Source organism: Odontesthes bonariensis, chromosome 14, assembly GCF_027942865.1.
Source record: "Odontesthes bonariensis isolate fOdoBon6 chromosome 14, fOdoBon6.hap1, whole genome shotgun sequence".
NCBI classification, from domain to species: Eukaryota; Metazoa; Chordata; class Actinopteri; order Atheriniformes; family Atherinopsidae; genus Odontesthes; species Odontesthes bonariensis.
The window spans coordinates 22,935,767-22,958,104 of NC_134519.1; the positions used below are offsets into that span (position 1 = coordinate 22,935,767).

Here is a 22,338-nt window from a genome sequence, read left to right on the forward strand (position 1 = left end):
GGTACAAGAGTTCAGGTGCTAAACTGTCCTGCCCGGGGTCCAGGCCAGTCACCCAATTAAAACATTTGTCATCATGCAAAAAAGAATATGAAAAAAAAAACAAAAAAAACATGACCAAATAGCCCTTTAACTACCTTTACTTTTAAAATTACACCTGTTGGACTCTTCAGTTCATAACACTGGGCTGTTAGATTTTAAGAGTTGAGGGAAAACAATGGTGTTTTACTAAACTAACTGTGATGTGTAAATCGTGCATTTTTTAATTTTTATTTTAAATTGACAGACTTTTCGGCAGTTGTATTTCAAACAGATACAGGCTTTTGCTGAGTATCAAAGAAAAGATCACTACAAATTGAAAAAACACAGTTTTAGACCATAATACCAACATGGTGAAAAAGCGTTTTGCTTATGCTTATTCTAATGTGGAGAAACAGCTGATTTCCTGTACAACAATACTGTTATTGCTGCTCTGGAACATGTTATCATAGATTATAAAGCTGAAAGAATATAGAAAAATAAAGATATACTGAATTATTTGTTAAACAACAACAATAGTAACTTTTTAGATCTCTGTGGTAAATATTATCAATGATAATTAATTATCTTTGGAAAAAAACATGCACAGTTGTGCTGTATTTTCCATCGTTATTCCATTCAATGACACTAGATACACCCTAAAAGAGAAATGATATTGCTGCATTATAACTTCATGTTGTTATGGGTGTTATTGTTATAGATAGCTAACAGAATGAAATAAAAAAATCAGTTGACAATCTTTTGGAAAGTTGAAATGTGACAGAGAAAGCGAGAGGTGTGATTGAAATCTCCTAAGATCGCCATTAAAAGATTGGAGTGTTGTTTTTGCAGCTTGATGTTACACACATCATCGGCAGGTAACACAGGTGAACTCTCTGTGTAGACAACATGGACACAAACTCACAGCCAGTAGTTCAACATCCAGATTGCAGAGACGGTATTTTACCATAAAATGTCCAGACTTACACCATCTGTTTTAAACAAGCACTCCAATCCCTCCTCTGTTACTGTTACCTCTCTGTCTGCCTACATAGCCTGAAAGCCAGGTAGCGAGTTGTTTAAGTTGCCACCTTGTCGCGTTGAAACAATTAATATTGCTTTCAGGATACTCCCACTGCATCCTCGTCAGGGATCCAAGCCCATCCATGCATTCTTCCAGTGAGCTCACATTTCCTGTGATGATCGAGGGAAGAAATTGTTTAAACTTCCTCCTCCTTCTCTCTTGTTTCGTTCCCTATCTAAATCCTGGACATCCGAGACATTATGTAATGCCTCCATTTCACACCTTTGGCACGGGAAACAACACTTCTGAGAATGCACAAGCTATTGACTCACAATAACGCACAAAGAATCCATGCAAAAGAATTTAATGCCCTGTTTCTATAAAACACTATTCTTTGATAGCGATCAAGTTGACACACAACACATCTTGTACAAACATTCAATAAACTGTTCATTGTAAGAAGACACTTATAAGTAATTTGTTCACAGTTTGATGGAACAGGCCAAAAGGCAGAAATGTCAAATATGAGCGTAGGAACAATATTTGTTTAAAGCACCCTCTTATCCTTAATCATTAAATTACGGTAGAGACTTAGGGTGTGGTATGATATTGTAATAGAACCAAAAGTCAGGTTAACGCCACAACATGAAATAGTTCATCTTACACTTGTGCTCCAAAGACAATTTGCTGATGAAATTTCCATTGCTATTCCACCAGAGGGCACCTTCACATACAAATACAGTAGAGTGGTTCTCTTGAGGAGGATCACAGATCACCTGGATTTTCCAGGCAGGTCTGGGTGGGGGTGAGTCATAGCACCACACAATAGCACATGTACAGAAGCATAGAGCAAGTAAACACTTAAAAATACGCACTCACAATACAGTTAAAGTTGAGTGTTAAATAAGCAATTTCGTCGTCGTCCTCGAACCAACAATACATTAACAGTTGCTTATCAACAGCAAATATCGCTCCAAGCAGCAGGCAGAGATTGTGCAGTTTTCAGTTTCTTGTCGGCTCACTTCTATTCAGATTTTGAAATGTATTTTCCCCCAGTCATGTTATAAGTAGTGGAATGGAAACCAGAGCATGCCCTGATTATTTTACTTTCAGGGCGGATCAAGCGTCTCAGGTGAGAGGTTGTCGCTCTGGTGTTGATCTTGGCAGTCGATAGTTTGTTTGTTCATGTAGCTTTCAGTGATTAAACATAAACATCGGCAGCTCACCACCCAGAGAGGGGCTCAGTCAGGGAAACATTGGGCTCAGCTGGTGGTCCGTTATGCGCCAGTGCTTCTCCGAGAGGTTTTGAACTGTCAGTGAAGTTGATTTCTAGTTTATGCTGGCTGGATTTTGTTGTGGCACTATTATTGTTCAGAGGCAGTTTGTAAACACCTTTATGCAAGTGGACAAAGCACAAGTGGGTGGTCACTTAAACATGGCAGGCACCATTTTATGAAATTGCATGAAGCTCATTGCATGAGTTACCCAGCCACTCTTGCTCTTGAGGAGCTAATCGGAGTCCGTTCACATTCACATTAAGTCCAACAAATAATACTGAGACAGAAAAGGACACATTTTAAGTTGTTAAGGGAGGGTGGTGGTTTTGTAGTTGCTTGTCTTCCACCTAGAAGGCACAGGATGGGAACATACTGAAGCTGTTTTGTGTAGAGGTTTGGCACCGGAAATTGAGGATTCTGAGACAGGAAGCCTCTCCAAATCACTCCTGACTGGCTCGTCTCCTCTCCAGAGTCATTTTGAGTTCCTCATTGAGGGCTGTAGAGAGGCAGAAGAAATGCTTTGAGCTACAACAGAAGGGGGATAGACTGCTGCAGATGAAGGTGAAGTATAATCTTACTCACTTTGTGTGAGAGGTGAAGGGGAGTGGATGAGTCTTCTCATTGGGTTGGTGGGCGAGGCCGGCACTGGTGAGGTCAGGATACGACGGTCCGCGGCAGGAGACCTGGACAGGGGGCTGCTGCACCATCGATCTGAACGTGAGTAAAAGCAATGGTTATTTCTGCTGTCTCTCTTTGACCGCGTGTGGTTTTTACGGGACCAAGACAAACCTTGTTTTGGAGGTAGAGCAGGGGCCTTGGGCAGGGGGCTGGAAGGGGCAGTGTGGAGGATCTTTTCTCCATTTTCATCGTTAGCAGAAACATACGCTGACAACACAAGCAAATTTAACAAGGTGAGCGCCATAGATGACTTGTACAAGTCCTAAAAAAAGGCAAATAGACACAAGAATAATGTTGCATATTCCTGTTTCCTCACTGATATTTTCCTCATAAGGTTCCTCCAGTAGGAAAGGCTGAAGAGTGCCTGCTGTCTTTTCTACCAAGGCATCAATGACCTCATGTAGTGTAGCACAGGGAATCTGTAAAAGCAAATCTAATCATCATCGGCCTGATTTTGATTTGTAATTTACATGCTTCGCATTTCTTTTTTTGAGTTATAAGAGCAGTAACCGCAGGACTTCTGAATTTGGAAAGCTTTGACAAGTATATACATTTTTAGGAAAGTAGATACATGACAAAATATAGATATGCAAATATATGACAAATATTACATATCTGACAGATTTAAGTCTATATCTGCCTGAGGACAGATATAGACTTAAATGGGTTTTTCAAAGAAGAGACAGCTCTTTAGAAGTTTGCAACATCAAATATTTGACTTCCCATTTATAGAATTTGTTAAAAGATAGGGAAAAACAGCATCTGCATTGCACTTACAGGATTTTCCACATCAATGACGTAACCACCTTGGTCCCGCTGAGTGACTCTGTAATGTCTGAACACTGACCTGGAGCCAAAAGCAGAAGCAAACAGCTGTGTCAGTGATTTTTTTCACACAGCGGTGTGCAGATATTCAGCAGGTGTTTACCCATTGAGGTCCTGTCGGGTAGTAACAGCCAATGAGCAACCATCTCTGCCTGGACGGAGCAACATGTTGCCACAGTCTGGGTGTCTCTCTAAAAGGACTTCGGCCTCGGTTCGGGACACCGGACGAAAACACCTGCAGGTCAAACACAAGACCTTAATTCGGGCACTGTTAAAGGGGCTGTGGTGCATCTTCTGAATGCTGTACAGAGGAGAACTCACGCTGGAATCTCTCCCACCAAAGGGACAGACAGAGGTGAAGGAGGCGCTCGTGAAGGGTTGCGAGTTCTCCGTCTGGATCTTTCCTTGTCCACCACCTCCCTTAGCATTTGTAGCTGCCCTGGCAGCAGTGTGAGATAGGATGGCACATTTAGCTGTGATTTGACAGAAAGAAAATATTCGTGAGAAAGAATGAGAGACAGAGAGGCTGGTACAAGGATGCAGGTGCAGAAGAGACCCAGTACAAAAGACTGATATTCACATCTATGACAGAGTAGAGGAAACCTTTCCACAGCTCCCGGGATTCTAAGTTTGGTGCCTAGAAAAGACAACGATAATTTCAACTATTGTAAAGATGTGTAAAATGGTATGCGTTTGTGTTTCAGTGTGTGAACTAAGCAGCCTACTGTGAGTTTGGTCTCTCCATCCTTCATGCGGAGGATGAGTCTGGCTGCTTCCAGGTTTCTATCCCGGCTGCAGTCATCCTTCAGGGACACAAACCCACCGAGGTCCAGCTTCTCCACGTACTGTTGTACACACACACACACACACACACACACACACATACACTCAGAAAAATGTTTCTGTGTCAGCACACGGCAGTGCACAAAGACACAAGCAAGAAGATACACGATCAGAGACTTACATGAGTGTCTTTGGCATTATTGAAGAAATATAAAGAATTCCCACAAAGACATGTCCACAGCCGCCTGGATGCCTGTCACACACAGATGAACAAACACATGAACAAACGTGGGGATACGCTGCTGTTGTAACACCAGTGCTGTTTTCCCCACATCTGTGTAATGGTTATTTCCCTTTCCATCACACACAGCATTTCCTGTCCCAAGAGATGGATAGTGAGTGAGCCTCAGCTGCTGTCAGTCTGGGACCACAGAGCACTGCAATACCCTGCACCTGAGCCATGCTCACATTACATGTCCATATGTCATTAAAATGAGCCTATTGAGTGATATGTGGACCTGAGGGAGAGACTGTCCCAGTCCTGATCACCAAAAGGCAAAAGAAACCTTGAGCCACAGCATGGCAACTTACAGTATTTGCAGTCTTGGAAAAACGATTCAGGGATCCTGCCATCATAATATGTCAAGAGTATATCTCTGAATGGGCATTACATTCTGACTGACCTAAATGTTTGGTAGGCATTCTTTTTCCGACACGCAGATATTGTCCTGTTTTTGCAAGAAACAATCACGCATCGTTCATCAGACGCGGTTTAACTGAGATGACACGTTTTGACATCAGTAGGGATTCCTCGATTCAAAGACGGTGTTGTGATCAGTTCATAAATTTGCTGCATGCCTTTCCGCTCTTATTTCTAACCGATTTCTTAGTTAAAGAAAAATAAATAAATCCACCAGCACCAGGGTTCAGTGTCGCCTCGCCCATTCTGGCACAATGAGGAAGTTGACAGCTATCTGGGAATGGTGAATCAGCCGGTGTGCGGCACTTAAACATTCACACAGACACTGTCCACCAGCATGCACTGACATGACAATTGATTAGCACCGGGCGAACCTACCTTTTCTTTCGGTCCTCGCTTCTCCAGGTACCCCTCGTAGTAACAGGGCGGGAGCTGCGCCCGGGCCCCCCCCGAACCGGAGCGCTGCCTGACGGGTGCAGCCGCCATGAGTGTCGCTGGCTGGGCACCGACTGAGGACAAAGGGGCGCTGAGTAATTCGGGGACTGACACGCCTTCCCCGATGAGCCAGTGCTGTGGCAGTAATCCTACAGCTGGCTGCTGCAGCCTGCTGTGTCTGGGGGTCATGCAGATGGGTGGCCAACTAGAATTTAAAAAAAAAAAAATCCTGATGGCTGGGGAGTGAAGTCCCAAGTATAGAGATGTTTACAAAATAAATGCCAGTGGATTGAAATAAATAAAAACAAGGTGTGGTAGCCTATATATAATTGAGATGCTCCTAGTATCACTTCCGAATCCCCGTACATGCAATATCATAATACTTAAAAAAAAAGTCTGTAAAGTCATTAAAGAGACAAATTCTTAAGATTTATTGAAGAAAGAATAACTGTATCCGTTCATAAACAATAAAACATACAATACAGAAGATTACACTGAGAAAAGAGGTAATCCATATATCCTAAAGATAATCCAGGATAATCCCACATTTAGTCTTCCCATAGTGTCACAGTTACAAAAACAAGGTACTGCACAAGAAAAAGGCTTTAACAAAGACATGCAAGAGTTACATTTCTCACAGAAAATTTCCATTAAAAATGTGCATAACGAATTAAAGCTTTAAGGCTGTTAATACTTCGTCAACATTGAAAAAAATGACATAATTTAGTGTCACAAATGACAGCTGCAGCACTCAAACAACTCTTTCAGTTGTGACTGCAGCAGCCCACAAAAATTGATCTTAGCCCTTTGTCCCACAGCGTTATTTGTCATCAATATTATACAAGCTGCATAATAGCTCAACTTGGGCCACTGACCCTCCTCCTTACTCAAGCTGAGGTCATTTGACTTCGTGTAATGAGGCATGTAAACCCACACCTGAGCCATAATTATTACACAGCACAGCCTGGGTCCTAAACATATCAAGAATAATAAAAGACATGCAAAGATAACATTAAGAGGTACATATAAGGATAGCAATGAGGATATTATTCCAAGCATGGACAAGGAGATTGAGCCTCAAAGGCACCAAGGGCTTGGGATGGGGCAGATAATGAGAAAGGGGGCAGCGGTACAGGGGCAGGTGGTGAATAAAGAGTAGTGGGGGAGGGCATAATCCACTGCTGTGTGCCCTTCCCCACTGAAAAGACCTGTCTGTTCCACTCGCACTTTAAATAGAGATGGCAGCGATGAGTGGGGCAAGGGGCGGTCTAACAAGGGGATCATGACATGAGGAGAAAGTTGGCATTTTAGTGAACAACAAAAACCCTGACAGTCTAGAGTTTGCTTGTAATAGGCTTAATTGGAACTGAAACCTGCCATTGTGTTCAGACCTCCCTCATTATCTATAAATTCAGTTCACTATCGCTGGGAGACGGCGTTCTCCTTCACGTCTAGTGGACAGTTTTTGCCTGAAAACGGAGGCAGGTACAACAATGCCAAGTACACATCACATTAATTCCCATGCTCCAAACTAAAACCATGTCTGCCCAGCACTGAGCGGGGAGAGCAGATCACGGATTGTAAATTCACGGACAAGCCTTGAAAATACTGTCAGTGACACTGCCAGCAGCATCAAACAAGCCTGAGGGCAAAAAAAAATGAAAGAAAGAAAAGAGAAGACAAGCTGCAGGACAGTGTGTTGCTGGCCTTGGTGCAACGTCAGGTGTTTAACGCAGATATGTGCGTCAGGCTGAATGACATACGCACATCTCATGACGCATTACAACAATTTGGGAATCTGAGTAAAAGTTTGCTTAGAAACATGAGAGGAGAGCGCCATTTAAGACAAATGTAGAGGCATAGGTACATCTGCTCACTGACAACAACAGGCAGGGTGATAAATCTAACATTAACGTTCCGTATTCATGGAACATCCATACACTTTCTATAACTTCAAAACCTTTTGCCAATGCCGACAGAGCTGATTATGGCAAAACTTCCTTTACAAAACATTGAACAGAAGTCAGACATCTCCTGACTGGCTTCACCCATCCGTAAACCTGTCACAAACCACTCAACATGCACTTATAAAGAGAAAATTAACAGAGATCATGGCAGTACCACAAACAAAAAGCTAAGAATACTTTCATGCACAGTACCACCAGAGGGCAGTGGAGGACAGCCTCAAACATCTGCAAAGACCAAACTCTCCCCTGCTGACTGTCGCATGTCCATTACAACAGTACTGAAGCCTGCAGGCACAGAGGTTCAAACTTGAAGGAGTGTAAAAAAAAAAAACATACAAACAAACAAAATAACTAAATGTAGGTGTGTAGTTCCATTATTAACAAGGTACAGACCAAGTTTTGTTACATTGTGAATAGAATAATATATGAAAAACAGAGTAGTTCCACTTCTTGGATATTTTTGCACATGTCCAACAGACGCCATTTCTCTAAGCTTTGGTGATAGAGGTGTAGTGTACAAAGTGCATAGGTGCAAAGAGGAGGATTATGAAGACTTAAGATATGGTAAAAACACCCAAATATCATATCATCCTTTTTCCTATTTGAACATCCTGTTGTCCTTAATCGTCTTACTAGTACAAATGGATTCAATCTTGACAGAATAGAAAAGTGTCTTCTACAAATAATCTGGTCATTTCCTTTGTCGTTTACCCTCTCATTACATTAAAGACAAATAAATCGGTTGGTTGACATTTATCTTGCATTATCCCCTTTTTTCACTTCATCCGGATGTTCCCCTCTTGCCTCGATGGTTTTTAGTGTGACAGGGGCACCATCACGTCGACATAGTTGGTGGGAAAATATCCAGTTTTTCCGCGAAGGGCTCCTTCATACCAGTTTTCATCGATTTGACTGACCAAGGTGATGACGTCACCTTCGCGGAAGCCAAGCTCTCCTTCATTCTCTGGTTCAAAGTCATACAGGGCTTTACAGGATGCCTCAGCTGGAGAGAGAGATACAACAGAAGTGGTGACACACAAAAAAAAAACACTTACTCTTCAGCAAGGTTAGTATACACTCTTTTAAAAGGTTTTAATCAGACACCAGATGTCACTAGTACAACTTCTGGTGGAACTCAGGAAAAGACCACCAACCAAAGTCAATAAAACTGGAAATGTTAAATATTATGACTCATAGGTTAGTCATTAGTGGGATAATCAAGAATCCTTCTGAAGCTCAAGATCCAAATTAAAGTGCTAATGTTCATCACTCCAATCATAGCGTTTAAGTTCAAGGTTTCATTTCTCTTGATTGTTCGAGGTTCAGAAGTTTCAGGGCTCAGTAAACAGGCTGTAAGATACATACAACTCAGCCAAACCATGACAGCGCAGGCATTAAACAAATAGTTTGGGCAAAAAATGGCCCAGTCGCTGATCAGTTAAAACAATGATCTATTGCGGTTTGCTGATGATTCCATACATCCACAGCCACCGTCAGACAGAAGAAGTCAAACTTTATGTTCCCCATTATGTTCAGACTTGTTAAAATGGACAGAGTGGACACAAACACCGTTCAGCAACGTTAGTAAAATCAGAGACATGTCTCCAACCTCTCTGCCACACAACGTGTGCAACAGACTGGATGAAGACACTAAATACGGTCGACTTATGTAAGCGACACGTAATCTTCATCTGTCCACTCACGCGCTCTGCTCTTGTAGGAGGTTCTTTGGAAGGATGGAGCTGGATTTTGTGCTGGGGCTGTTTAATGTTACAGAAGGAGAGACATCTGTCAGAAGGATGCCTCACACCTGCACACATGTCTGCACTCTCTGGACTAGGCATTTGCACATAAACACAGAAATAAATAAACAAATCCCAAACTTATATTTCCTCGGACCACCTTTAGCTTTGATTACGGCACACATTCACTGTGGCGTTGCCCTTGTCCCCCACCTTCTTTAGAAAAAACCCCCCAAAAAAACTGCTGAACCTGGAAGTGACCAACCGAACAGACACCAGATCATAACGCTAGGGTGGGTGAAGCACTTCATATGCTGCTCTTCTTTCACCGATGTGACATCACTCTGGAACAGGCTAAATCTGGACTTGGACCACATGACCAGTCTCCTTAGCTCCAATCTTCAATCTTAATGTTGCTTAACAAAGGGAAGCTATGTTGTTCTTTTTCTTTTTGGGATTAGCCTCACTGATAAACGCTTCTCTTAAGGCTACAAAACAGTTTAGTCTGAACACCTTGAGCTTGCGTCACATTGTGAACGTGGAAATGCTTTTTCAGCATAAAATTCTGCCATGAGTAATAATGTTTATTTTCTTTCGATTTGATTCTACAAAATGTTTAACTGAACTCCGATCACAATTGTTCAAGAATTTCTTCCGATTATATTTCTTTCTCGAAGATGATGGTACACCAATGTCCTTGCAGGCTTTAATGATGCATTGGACAGTTTCTAACCCAGGTTTACTAGTTTCAGCAATCTACTCAAAGCTGTTTTACACCTCCGTGGATGCATGTAGCTGCTGTGCTCTCAGCAGACAACCACTTTTTAACAAAAATGGACAGGCGTGAAGTTGAAAAACAACAGCTGCAATAAACAATCTTCATCTAAAGATCTTAAGATTTATCTGAAGTTTCAGTCCAACACAAAACAGGTCTTTCATTAGTTTAACCCGTCTTTTGCACAGCAGAGCAAAGCCTAAGAACCAAAAAGAACCAGCGGCGGTGTTCACGAGACACAAGAAGAGAACAATTGAAGAACTGTGTTCAGCCCTTTAGTTATTTTGTTTACTTCATGGAGACACAATTTGACCCTTCTGAAACAGAAAGATATTTTCCATGATCACAGTATGTGTCTTCAAACACGATTGTTAAAGGGAGACACTTACTGCAGTTTTTCACTGCAATATGCAAGAAGGTGGAGTTGGACTTCGACCACAACCAAATAGCTTACCATGTTACTTTGGGAGCCACGCCTATGTACCCCAAATCTTTACCAGTCAAACTGGATCTAAGCACAGTTGCATGGTCTAACCATCACTTGTAGTCAGACATACTTTTATCGGTTAGACCTAAATCACTCTAGTAAAGTACACAAGAGTCATTTTACCTGCAGAGTAAGCTGGTGGAAGGTTTGTAGCGGCAGATGCATATCCTCCGTTCGATTGTGCCAACTCTCCGTAGTCAAAGGATGGTCTGGGTTTAGGTGTGTATTCACGCCTTGGGCGAGACTGAGCCTCATCTACCCTGCAAAGAATCAAAATAAAATCCTTCCAGCTTTGATCTCACTGTAATACAAATATGGGCAAGATATATGGACAATCAAATGAACATATGTTTCAGAGTTCTACAGATAATAAGATATATATATGGATATTTATATACATAGCATCATCTAATTTCTGATGATTTCTAATACTGTCCAGCTAGATTACATTCAGCGTTGACAGCAAAGCACCTCCTAATTGAAATCTCCAAAAGAATCTAGATTGATAATTAGTCCAACAGGTGAGCTGGAAATAGGCACTTGATTTTAGCGCTTTAAACTTGACGAAGACAGTTAAAAGCCAACAAAATTAATCTGATATTCTAGGCCTGGGGATAACAGACAGTAAAAAAGAGATGAGGACTCAAAAAATAGAAAAATGTATAGCATCTTGTAAATATAGGTGATTTCTGCATAGTGTCAGCAGCTGATTTGCATTTATTACTATTTATTTATTTATTGTATGGTAGGATCATCCTTACTGATGTGTCAGCAAAGACAGCTTCAAAAGAACAATTTCCTAAAACAGTAAAAGTGCTGACCTTTCTTTCAGTCTGTCAGTAAGCTCATCAAGGATCTGTGTGGCCTGTTTGTGGTACTGCAGCAGGGACTCCACAAAGGAAGACAGCTGACTCACCTGCTCCACCTACATGTGCACAAACAGAAATTTTACACCGTTATCAAACCCAGAAACTGGTCTGGTTCTTCATTTCATCACTGAAGTTTCCTTTTTAAATCAGCCGCATTTGTTTATAATGGCAGAAACCACAGTGGCTTCCTTTAAAAAGCTTTGGAACTGCCCTGAAAACCAAAAATACCAGAGCAAACAGGTCCGACAAGCTCAAGCTACTGCAATTCGCTGTGGAAAAAAACAAGGGATGTCAGTTGACAAAGACAGTCCTTAAAGATTTGTCTTGCTGGCTGAGAAACTATGACCCTTCCAGCAACATTAATTTTTAAAGAATGTCGTCAGAGACACACTCAAAGAGCCCGGAAAAATTCAGAGAAATTTTGAGTCAGTTTGACAACCGTCATTTAAAGGCCTACAGAAAGGTGATTTTTTGCACAAAACTGAAATAGCAGATCGATTCCTTATATACCATGGATTTTTTTTATGATTTTAAAATAATTTTAGGCCCCTGGATAGTCCTGATTAGGCCCAATAAACTATCACCACATTTGACTCGAATTTGGCAAACTGGAACGACAGGTGCGTGACGTCGCGAGTGCCAGCTGCTGGAACAACCCCCAGTAGTTCTAGTAGCGAAGCCAGCAGTTTGCCAGACCTGGACAGCTTCTTCACGGCAAATTTCGATGTGTGCCGCGGGACGTCGCTTGGAAACATAAAACGTTGGGTTCAGTGCAAATTTTATTGCGAGTAGATGTACGAAGTGCGTGTGTTGCCCTCAGCAGCTCACACCACCGGGGACAGAGGAAGCAGAGAGACCCGCGGTCTTGTGTCTGTGTCTCCCTGTTCGCCTGCATCCTCTCTGGTGAAATCAGCCGGAGCCATCCCGCCGTGTTCGGCTCCCTGCGGTGCGGACGCTCAGAGGGAATCCACCTGGCGGAGAGTGTGTCCGCTCTCCACGGCGGGATGGCTCCGGCTGATTTCACCAGAGAGGATGCAGGCGGACAGGGAGACACAGACACAAGACCGCGGGTCTCTCTGCTTCCTCTGTCCCCGGTGGTGTGAGCTGCTGCTGCTGAGGGCAACACACGCACCCACAGCACTTCGTACATCTACTCGCAATAAAAACTGCACTGAACCCAACGTTTTATTGCCTTCACCACTCAACAAGCATACTAATAGCGGCATCCAGGAAAACCCATGGCACCTGTGACGTCACACGGAAGCCCCGCCCCCAGTCTGGAATTCCAGGAAGGATTTCCAAGCGGCAAATTCAAAATCGCAAATTTCATGCGTTTATGAAATGTTTTGGTGTAGAGTCCAATGATCATTATCGTTCCTCTGTGTATGTATTATCATTATGTATTGGGTGTAGTGTCAGCTTTCTGTAGGCCTTTAAGGTTGTATAATTTACCCCAAAATTCCAAGTTAAAGGGTATAAAATGAATGCACTGTATTAACACATAATTAGAGAATATGATACTTCCTCTGTACGTGACTGCCATAAGTGCTTTTATTCACTGATAACATTGAAAACTAAAGTTACAGAAATAACTCGGCAGGTGTCAAACAGATGTCATTTTCACAAAACACACTCCGAAAGTCATGGGCAGAATAATTCAGAAATGGCTTGTCCGCTTTCATTTATTTCAAACCTATTATACTTGTTGACACTGAATTTGAAAAAAAACAATTACTGCTTTATGATTTATTTATTTTTTGCCTTCCAAGATTATGACAATGTCAGGACTATTGATTTTCACATAGATACACATAAAGAAGTTATATTGACTGAACAGTCTATTCATTATAGAACACTCGAAAAAGTTTTGACTGATAAATGTGTGTCGAGTTCCCTGTCGGCACAATCTAATAGATCATCACATCAGTGCCACTTCCTTTTTTAAAAATGTAATTCTTTCCCAGTGAAGTAGTGAACAACAGCTCTTTCTTTACACTATTGGAGGATATATATTTGACTGATAGATTTCGTCAGTGTATGTCCGACCCGTTTCACGCTAAATGTACTTTTCTAGTGTTTCAAGTTTGTTGTCAAGTCAAACTTGTTTAAAACTAGTTTTTAAGGAAATATTAGGCCACACTGCGATCGACACACAAAATAAATGGAGATCCTTTCTTTTTGCCATCTTGTTAACTTTGTGTTACCTTGTATGTGAGAGGATTCGGGTCAAGATTTCTACAAACTCACATCGGTTTCCAGCAGGTTATGCATGGAGCTCTCAGACAGCTCTTTGGACTCGTGGAACTTCTCCAGGGCCTGTCTGATCTCATCATCTGAGATTTTACCTTGACGTTTCTTTTTATAATCGTAATCAAGACGCCGGCCCTCCAACTTTTTCAGGTGGTGCTGGAGATTCAAAGACATATGATTGGGAAAACAGAATAAACATCCAAGTATTTTCACAAGTGTGAGCTAATCATATGCATTCATCTTCTCTGTTGGGAATCTGGAGTACTGAGACTTTTCAATACTTGTGCAGCTAACTCAGCTAGCTCATTGGTCAATGGCAAGCCCGTAAGTGTAGAAGCATACCATCTCTTTGATCGCACCTGAATGTCTTTGATATCCTTCTCAGCGACTGCCTGTAGTGGGTCAATGAAATTCTGCTTCACATCAATATCCAGAGAGTCTTTGACTTCTGCCATCCTCTTCATTGCCTCTCCAACATCTACAAGAGCCCCACCTGAAGAAGAAGCACAAAAACAATTTAGTAAACGTGAGCTATATAAATAATAAATCAGATCTATATCAGTCATAACAAAAAAAATTAAATGTTTGTGATGTGGTGGATGAGCTCTGATTAAAAGGGCTCCTTAGCAGCTCAGGAGGAAGAGCAGTCCTATGCTGGTCAGACGGTCAGCAGACCGATCCCTGGCTTGCCTGGACCTCAACACTGAACCCCAAGTTGCCTCCGATGGCGTTTATCGATGTGTGAACATGTGTAATAGGGAACACAGTATAGACTAAGATGTGCTGTATGTGTGTGTGTGGGGGTGAATGTAGCTTGTAGTGTAAAAGAGATTTGGGTGGTCAAGTAGACCAGAAAAGCGCTACATAAGTACAGTTTATTCACCATTAGTCCTGAAGCAAGGTGATTGTTTTTTTTTTTTTACCAAAGTCAGAAAGTGCAGCGTATTTATGCAGTACTTTTTTGAGTATTTTTATGTCTGGAAAAGTCATATCACCAATATGTGGTTACCTCTGCTCACCTGCTAACTGCGTGTTGGAATAAACGACATTTTACATGATCCTTTAGGCATCCAGGAATTGAGCAAAAAAGGGAAAACTAGTGTGGTGCCTGTTTTCCTAATTTCATCTGATGGAAGGCTTACTGTCTCTGCTCTAAAACAATGACTGAAATGTAGACTACACATTAAACGTCACTGATTTTAGAAACACAAAAGTTGTCCGAAAAAAAATGATTAAGCATGATTTCATCAGGATTTTTAAGGCCGATCACCAATCGATAGAAGCAGGATTTACCTATTCAGATCACCGATCATATGGTGTATTTGAAGCCTTTGGTATTTCAGGGAGCATTATTTACTAACGTAAGTACTAAAAAAAATCTCATCCTATCGCTCTTAAACCGCAGCAGCCTTTATTGTTATCAGAAACGGCTTCAAGCTTAAAACATTTCTTCTCGTGGTATAAAATAAGTAACCATTTCAAATAAAATCTAAATGAGAACAACACATCAAGTTAATAAAACACACCAAGGCAACAAGATTAAAGCTTTTTCCCTGCGGGCTTCTCATTCTTTCCATTTTGTTTTATAGGAGTCCACAACCACTGGGCTGCAACTGGTCCAAGTAAAAAGAAAAACTAAAATAACCATAAGAAATAAGCATTCATCATCAAACGGTAATTATTCCATAATGACACCGAGTGCTGCCTTTTGTGTTGTCGTGAAATTGAACGGAGCATTGCTTGGAGTGTCACACATTTTCCTGGAACGCGTCGCTGTGATGTGGTCTGCCGTAATCCTGTGACTGCACTGTCTCCCACTAATTCAATGATTTTGGTGACTTGCTCTTATTTTATTAATTTGAGAAAAATGAGGGCTGTGTGTATATTATCCGTGACCTCGATAAGTAGCAACAGTGATTGAGAAATAGCTTCGTTAATGCCGTCTGTGTTCATACGATGATTCGCCATGTGCTGAATATGCATAAAAGTTGTGAAACCAAGTAAAACCAAGGCTGCAGCTCACCAGTTTGTACACAAACACAGATGGAAAGATGGGGGCAGGTTGCACAGTGAGTGCAGAGATTAATACACACACTCGGAGGGCTTTACGGGGGAAAAGGGTTATCTGAAGCAGAATCAGATTGTAGTATTTTAAACTGTCTTGTGATTGCCACCATCGTGCAAACTTTCTCAAAAACTGCATAAACTGTGTTTTAGGGAATTTCTACACTTTTTTTTTTTTACCAAAGTTGGTGTCTTCGCCCATGTCCCGTCCATATTTGGTCATACTCTCCCCCAGCAGTCCCTCTGGCTGCGGGTATCCCGGACTCTTCACCTGCCCACGGATTTTGGACACTGTGTTGAGCATGGAAAGCTTGGCTCTCGTTGCCGGGTTGGGCTGGAGGTACTCTGACGTCTTGTTGATGACCTCCACTACTGCTTTGCTGGTAACATCTGCTTTCTGGTGGCACATAATCAAAGACAGTTTGAGTCAGAGAAACCTGGGAAGCATTAATTCACAGTAAAAGGCATTGCCATTTAACACATGAACAATAAATATCATGTTAAAATGTATTAAAATACCCTTTCAAGATCCCTGAAGTCTTCATCCAATTTGGTTCCCTCTGCACCTCCGACCTTCTCACTCACCATCTGTGAACATAAAGAAAGCAGATCGAACTTACTGGCCCTAATAAAAGAAAACTTACTAGGCTGTCAACATTGTGCCATTAACACAAGTTAAGATATTGTTAGATTTTTCTGAATTATACAAATACAAAAGAAAAATCTGGCTAATCAACAGATAAAGCACAATGTACACATTTTAAAGGGTTTTTTGGCTAATTAGAGCTAATTTCAAACAACAAAATAAGTGGCTTTTGCTACCAAGTGTGCATATGCGGCATATGGTACACAATTTCAACACAGTTATGGACACTTTTGCTGGATGAAAACGTGCTGCGATCTGTATTTATGAGACATAAGTCATATTTGACAGAGGAATGCGTTTACATTTTGTGCTCTACAGTCAAGACCTAACTTTCAACAGCTGCAATCTAAATGAATAATGTCAAGAGAGCAACATTGCGAAAAACATACAGTTTTAGTTATAGTTATAAAGTTAGTTTATGTTCTTAAATAATGCATCTATAGCTTCAGTTGATAGCTCAATTCAGACGCCCAAGTCAAACATAGTTCCTCATAAAATTAAAAAAAATTAAAAAATAAATAAATCATGCTGCCAGTTAGCTGTAATGTTACAAACCACAGATGTCATAAGCTCTTTAGTATCTCTTATTTATAGTTTGCGAAACTGTTTCACAGCTGTTGCATTTGATGGAAAAAAAAATAAATAAATAAAACCGTGACAGCGAAAAGTGCCTTTTGCTCTGCATTATGGATGAGGGTCAGATGTTAGCTAGTCGAGATAACCTCAGCAGAACAATAACCGGTCTATTCTGCAAGTGAAATTACAGAAAGTGACTTCATGTTTAAAATGTGCTCCAAAAGTGTCAGAATTAAGTTTATGACTGACTTTTCTATGGTTGGTTAAAGCGCACCCGTGACTTGCCTTTGTTATCCTGATTCCCTGGCTCACAAGTCAAACGTTTTAAATCAAGGAACTAAGAGGAAGAGTGTGTTAGAGACCACATTAAAGCAGCGAAAAGCACGACCCCCCCCGAACACGTTATGAGTCTCAACACTGCCCACTTATAACAGTGGCTGTTGCACACTGAATAATATAATAGTTCCATTCATGCTTGCGGTTTCATTAAAAAAGTTTCAGCACAATAAGAATGTTAGCATGAACCTGTCTGTGGACAACATGAATTTTAATTCCAGGTCTTTGCTGCCATAATCTCACCGACAAACTCCCCCTTGAAGACTCCAGGCATCCAGACTTTATGCTTTATGGCTTTGCTTTGGGAAATTTACAGGCGTAGAAAGGAGGGGCATATAAACAATACGAAACCCAATTTCTGGCCAGATATAAATGGCAGAGGTCCACAGATTTTTTTTTGGAAGGTCGCAATGATCCCAATCAAGACCAACATCCTTTAATTTTAGACTATATTCATTTTTAATCCTATCCCATGAGCAGTGTCATGATTAGTGTTTTAACACTCAGGATTCAAATATTCAAGTACTCTAGGCGTGGCTAAATAGCACCGTGACGCTGGTGTATACACTCAGTATCGTTCAGACTTTAGTCCAACTCCCGAGCAAAGTCAACGACTGATTAGAATCTCTCGATCAAATAGTGGAATTAAGGTGTGCTGAAGGTTACTTTTGCAGAGCAGGACACTTGTCAAAAAGGCTCGAACCAGATCTTTAACGCTCTTCTGCTACCCACGTCCAAACTTAAATATTTATCGGCCCCATTTTGGTTAAAAAGAATGACTATATTCCAAGACTTTTCCCTTCTACACTGATGGGGAAAGATGCAAACTCGACTTCACTGTACTTAAAACCTAAATTCCATAGAGAGGTTTTTCCTTTTTCCAATCAGGTCAGCACACACATTAGAGTTTCCTACATAAAAGTCCCATCCATGGATAATTTTACTCAACATGGATTCTAGTTTAGTCTCCCTCTTTCTCTCATATTGCTGGCAGGCCAAACAGAGACTCACCGAGTGTGCGGGGTAACCCTTTTTTGGCTCAAATCATTACAGCTGTCAGCACCACATGGCACATAAAACCATCCGACCAGACAGATCAATCACTCTCATAAGTTTATGTATTGTGCTGACTTGGCCAAGTGGTGATGTATTGAACATGAGGAGGCCTCTCCAAAATAAGTATTTAGAGCTAGAGCAGAAGTTTTGGCATGAACACGGTGGAAAAAGGAAGCATGTCAAGTTTCAGTCGGTAATGGATTTATACCCGTTCGTTTAAATTACAAGTACAGGCAAACAGACCGTTCAGGCTGATAATACACAACTATGATTTGTGACTTTACTCATCATGTGAAGTCTTGGATGTAACAACTTGCTAAACCTCCTCTGACCACAGTAACTTCGAACAAGCTTCGCTAGAATGTTCCGAACAGACCGAGATTCCTGCCAAGAACAGCATTCCACAGAGTTCCTACTGGAGGGGAAGATCTGGACTCCAACTACTAACCGCTCAAGAAGAAGTATTCCTCTTTGAGGATAACCTAGTTCCCCACAATATGTTGTAAACACACACACTTGATTAATTATGTGTATACATAAACGCCCCTTTTTGTATTCCAGTCTACTGGAACATAATCCTCCGTAGAGACCACAATAAGAACAAAAATGCATCTTTGAGGGGTCAAAATGATCTGTGTGTGCAACTGCTATCACTACTCAAAGGGGCTCAGAAATGTCACCAATTTTCAATGCAATTCATACCAACAAGACCTCTACAATTATCTGGCTGTTTGTTCATTATTGAAAGGTGGTCGACTATCTGGTGGCTAACGACCCTCCTGTTGTCATTGTAACTCTGTGAAATCCCTATACATTTTTGGTAATCCAATCTGGCTCTATAAATGCCAAAAAAAAAAAAAAAAATATCTACGTCTGTCCATCATAATTAACTGACTATGTACTCCCTGGAAAAACTGCCGTGGAATTGCTCAGGCCCCCCGAGGCCTTCCCGCACACATCAGTGTGACATTTGTGTTTCAGGTGTGTAAAAAAAAAAAAATGTCAACATGCAAGCAAAGTTAAAAACAAAGTCACTAACTTTCCTGCTCGTACATCTGTGCTGGTGTAAATGGGACAGTTGGGTGTGTGCTAATAATTTGGAAATTTAGAGCACAAAAGGTGCAACTCTTTTTGTTTCAGAGAGAGTTACACTGTAGCTTTATTTTGATAAAACTATGTTTTTAAAATTAAAACTATATATATATGTATATGTTCTTCTTCTTCTCCCCTTTATCAGGGGTCGCCACAGCGAGTCGATCTCGTATCATTGATTTGGCGCGTTTTACGCAGGATGCAACCCTGTCCATTTATTTGGGCTTGGGACCAGCATATATATATATATATATATATATATATATATATATATATATAAAAAAAAACTTAAACCTAAACATCTAACTTCCCCCAGTCTTGAATTTTTGCTGTCCCCTACCTAGGAAGTACATTAATTTCAGCACGATTTTTTTTAATAAAAAACAATCCTACAATTAAACCCATTTCACAAAGAAACGCCAGGGGAAGTTAATGAATTGAAAACCTAATCTTTAACTTTCATCAGCAGTAATTTTAACACAACTCTCTTACACAACTTTTCCATCTGCACCCAAAATTTGCCCCATTGACTGTAGCCAATATTACACTTTGGCCAGGCATGTATTAAAAAAACAAAAAAAAAACAACCAATGTTTGATGCATCACCAATTTATTTGCAGCTATAGGCTATAACATGTCAAAGGTTGTCAGTATCAGTTTCATGGCACCATTCGTCAACGTGCTCCGTTCCAAGTTTTGAGAGAGCGAATACAGGACATGTGCCCACGAAATACTGCCTATGTACTGGCAAAATATTTGCCTACTCTGCAGGCCTTTGGTAAAGCAGATACTTTGACCTGCCACAGCAGGGCATTCCCTGGTGTATTTGTTGATGACTTGGTTCCATTTTGTGTCAGTTTAAGCATTTACAGTAAGTCAGCAGGACTTCCTCTACATGGAGTGTAGCTATCAAGTTTACATCTATGATTTCCCCAGTGACCCACCTAAATAGCAACAATGGGGGAAGAACAAATACCAAAAAAAAAGGTCAATTGCATACAACCTGGAGGTTATTTTTGATGATTTGTCCACACTATTAGCATTCCAATACCAGTAATTAGATACACACCCACTAAGCAAGGAGCCATTACCTCACTTAGATAATGATTCTGCCAAAGCAAGCACCTGCTGCAATGATGCAGTCATCAAAACATAGGCCACCGGTTTTACAGGTCATGACTTGGTTGGCTTCATGTTTGCGGTGACAGGTTTGACATTCAAGCATCACAAGACCCAACAGTTCAATTCTTTCCTCACAGGCAGATACTTATGAATATCTGACTGATATTCAGAAATACAAGACTAACCTGGCTCAAAAAAAAATAAAAATAAAATAAAAATAAAAAAATAAAAAAATCAGCAATTTCAGAATGCAACTGTTTAAGTCTGTGACCTGGCACTGTGTGACTTCACAAAATATTCCTTCAGTTCATTTGAATATTTGACATGCTTATCTGAGCCTCCAGCTCATTGTGGGCGGCTGTAGTTTGTGCCTCAGGTTTTTATACAGACATAATCCAAAATGAAAAGTTGAGCGATGGAAACCGTCTCGCCAAAATTAGACAAAAACTTAACCTTACACCTAATAATGGGAGTGTCACTGTGTTTTTATTGCTCCTTGCTAATGGCAGTTTACACCAGAGCATAAGAGGAGTGCTAATAAATTTGTCGATTTGTCTTTGCTTACCAAGAAATAACAATGGCTATGACTTTAGATATGTAACCCTACTGTTCCCCTAACAACAAAACAGGGTATAACTAAACCCGAACTGTCACATACAACTATGACATTAAATCCTCACAGACACAAAACTTTAGGTTGAGGAAACAAACACCATGTAAATGAGCGCTGCTTCAGTAAATTAGCGGAGGCACTACAACCTTAGATTAGCATTGGCTAATTTACATTGACGTTATCCGTGGGAGGCAACGTATTTCACAGTCGCCACTTTTACACCACAAATGGTCGTATACACCAAGCTAAAGCGTATTGTAAAGCTGGAAAGATGATTTTTTTTAAATAGTTTTCGGTGACGTTTTTCACTTTGCTTAACCAGCTAGCTTGAAGCTAGAGCAATAAAAATCAGCCAGCGAGAACGCCAGCGAGCTATGTGAGAAGCTGGCTAACATTTTCTTTTTTCAAAATAAGTCGCACGTTTACCTGAGTCGCTTTGTAAATTTGCTTCTTTATTCCTGCGACCGACATGTTGCAACGTCAGTGTCTCCACTCGGTCCTCGATCCGGGTAATTGTGAACGAAGTAAGCTGCTGCGAATACGCACGACAAAAACAACAGCCAAGCAACGCGCCTTCAAACTTTGCACCGTAGGTGAAAAACTTGATGGGCAACCACAGTTTCCTGGCTTCGAGTAGGAGGGTCCGTACAACTGGATAAAGTGGGTCAAAACACACGCAAAAAGGCACGCACACAAAACACAACGTAACAACACTACGTGCTGCGTGTATCAGTTTCGGTGCAATGAAATAACCGATAATTTTTTTTTTTTACTTTATTATGATGCCGGAAGGTTCCTTGTGAATAACCTTTTAATCATCACGTCATTCCACAGTTGCTCGAAAACTAAAGTTTGTTCTTCTTTGGTATCGTAGAAGCGTGCATTTCAAATTTTGGGGGGATAAAATAAATAAATAAATAAAAGCAGAATTCATTCCCAGTCAGAGTTACAGTATGTGCGGTGCATGTCAGATGTTATCTTTTAATCTAAAATGTAGCCATTTTAC

The 22,338-nt window shown here is 40.9% G+C and overlaps 2 protein-coding genes across 3 annotated transcripts; both read right to left on the reverse strand.

Moving 5' to 3' along the window:
- Positions 1-1,387: 1,387 nt before the first annotated feature.
- stap2a (signal transducing adaptor family member 2a) lies at positions 1,388-5,873 on the reverse strand. The gene is made up of 11 exons (XM_075483639.1): positions 5,681-5,873; positions 4,784-4,855; positions 4,545-4,664; positions 4,400-4,456; positions 4,141-4,292; positions 3,923-4,054; positions 3,772-3,841; positions 3,311-3,413; positions 3,106-3,201; positions 2,899-3,027; positions 1,388-2,812 (listed from the first exon to the last, which is right to left on the reverse strand). The coding sequence occupies exons 1-11, from the start codon at positions 5,786-5,788 to the stop codon at positions 2,757-2,759; spliced, it is 1,095 nt and encodes a 364-aa protein (XP_075339754.1). The 5' UTR covers positions 5,789-5,873; the 3' UTR covers positions 1,388-2,756.
- Positions 5,874-6,144: 271 nt separating this feature from the next.
- On the reverse strand, positions 6,145-21,978 carry LOC142399149 (endophilin-A2-like). Of its 2 annotated transcripts, XM_075483637.1 has the most exons (9): positions 21,759-21,978; positions 16,411-16,479; positions 16,072-16,288; positions 14,187-14,320; positions 13,825-13,983; positions 11,530-11,633; positions 10,832-10,968; positions 9,408-9,464; positions 6,145-8,707 (listed from the first exon to the last, which is right to left on the reverse strand). In XM_075483637.1, exons 1-9 carry the CDS (start codon positions 21,801-21,803, stop codon positions 8,520-8,522), a joined length of 1,110 nt encoding a protein of 369 aa, XP_075339752.1. In that variant the 5' UTR covers positions 21,804-21,978; the 3' UTR covers positions 6,145-8,519. The 2 variants fall into 2 exon arrangements, with proteins under 2 accessions (XP_075339752.1, XP_075339753.1); XM_075483638.1 differs by lacking the exon at positions 9,408-9,464.
- Positions 21,979-22,338: the final 360 nt, after the last annotated feature.

What these genes read in the sequence shown, in the direction of transcription:
- stap2a (XM_075483639.1), bottom strand. Translation starts at nt 5,788, where the DNA reads ATGGCGGCTGCACCCGTCAGGCAGCGCTCCGGTTCGGGGGGGGCCCGG. An exon ending in ATGGAGAGACCAAACTCACA is followed by an intron (nt 4,457 to 4,544) that starts GTAGGCTGCTTA and finishes TGTCTTTTCTAG; the next exon opens with GCACCAAACTTAGAATCCCG. An exon ending in TGCTCTACCTCCAAAACAAG is followed by an intron (nt 3,028 to 3,105) that starts GTTTGTCTTGGT and finishes ACTCACGTTCAG; the next exon opens with ATCGATGGTGCAGCAGCCCC.
- LOC142399149 (XM_075483637.1), bottom strand. Translation starts at nt 21,803, where the DNA reads ATGTCGGTCGCAGGAATAAAGAAGCAAATTTACAAAGCGACTCAG. An exon ending in AGGATATCAAAGACATTCAG is followed by an intron (nt 13,984 to 14,186) that starts GTGCGATCAAAG and finishes TTGAATCTCCAG; the next exon opens with CACCACCTGAAAAAGTTGGA. An exon ending in TCCACCAGCTTACTCTGCAG is followed by an intron (nt 9,465 to 10,831) that starts GTAAAATGACTC and finishes AACATTAAACAG; the next exon opens with CCCCAGCACAAAATCCAGCT.